The 889-nt window shown below is 61.2% G+C and overlaps 1 protein-coding gene across 1 annotated transcript in view; it reads left to right on the plus strand.

The window, feature by feature from the left end:
* LMNA (lamin A/C) overlaps positions 1-889 on the plus strand; it is a gene marked incomplete at both ends in the record, with an annotated part of 2265 nt that overhangs the window by 387 nt on the left and 989 nt on the right. The window contains 4 exons of the mRNA XM_010166876.1: positions 2-28; positions 129-299; positions 403-528; positions 636-856. Coding sequence (XP_010165178.1) covers positions 2-28; positions 129-299; positions 403-528; positions 636-856 — 545 coding nt within the window. The remainder of the gene's footprint in view (position 1; positions 29-128; positions 300-402; positions 529-635; positions 857-889) is intronic.

Genomic DNA, 889 nt, shown 5'->3' on the forward strand with positions numbered 1-889 from the left:
GGAATTCCAGAAAAACATCTACAGCGAGGTGAGTCGCCATGTGCTGCTGCCATGTGGGCTGGTTGTGTTCCCCCTCCCCAAGCCAATCCCACCCCGAGGTGACACCGTGTCCCCTGACCTGTCCCCAGGAGCTGCGGGAGACCAAGCGCCGTCACGAAACCCGACTGGTGGAGATCGACAACGGGCGGCAGCGGGAGTTTGAGAGCAAGCTCTCCGAAGCCTTGCAGGAGCTGCGGAGCCAACACGAAGCCCAGATCAGGCTTTACAAGGAGGAACTGGAGAAGACCTACGGGGCGAAGGTGAGCAGCACCCACACACCACTGTCCTCTTCCCACCCTGCCCTGCGGAGTGTCGGTGGGCAGAGGGTGCTGGGGATGCTGACCCACCCATCTTCTCCTCCAGCTGGAGAATGCCAAGCAGTCAGCTGAGAGGAACAGCAACATGGTGGGTGCTGCCCATGAGGAGCTGCAGCAAACCCGCATCCGCATCGACAACCTCTCCTCTGAAGTCAGCCAGCTGCAGAAGCAGGTGAGTCAGGACCAAGGGAATCCCCTGGATGTCCACCCACGGGGATGATCCTCTCCTGGAGATGGCCCCAGGTGGAGCAGCCACCCTCACCTTCTCTCCCTACACAGTTGGCTGCCAAGGAGGCGAAGCTGCACGATTTGGAGGATATTCTGGCCAGGGAACGCGAGACCAACCGGCGGCTGCTCTCCGACAAGGAGCGGGAGATGGCCGAGATGCGAGCACGCATGCAACAGCAGCTGGATGAGTACCAGGAGCTACTGGACATCAAGCTGGCTCTGGACATGGAGATCAACGCCTACCGCAAGCTGCTGGAGGGCGAGGAGGAACGGTGAGCACGGGGTGCTGCACCCCTTGGGCTATG

The sequence above is a fragment of the Antrostomus carolinensis genome, unplaced genomic scaffold (genome assembly GCF_000700745.2).
Source record: "Antrostomus carolinensis isolate BGI_N321 unplaced genomic scaffold, ASM70074v2 scaffold31374, whole genome shotgun sequence".
In the NCBI taxonomy this organism is placed as follows: Eukaryota; Metazoa; Chordata; class Aves; order Caprimulgiformes; family Caprimulgidae; genus Antrostomus; species Antrostomus carolinensis.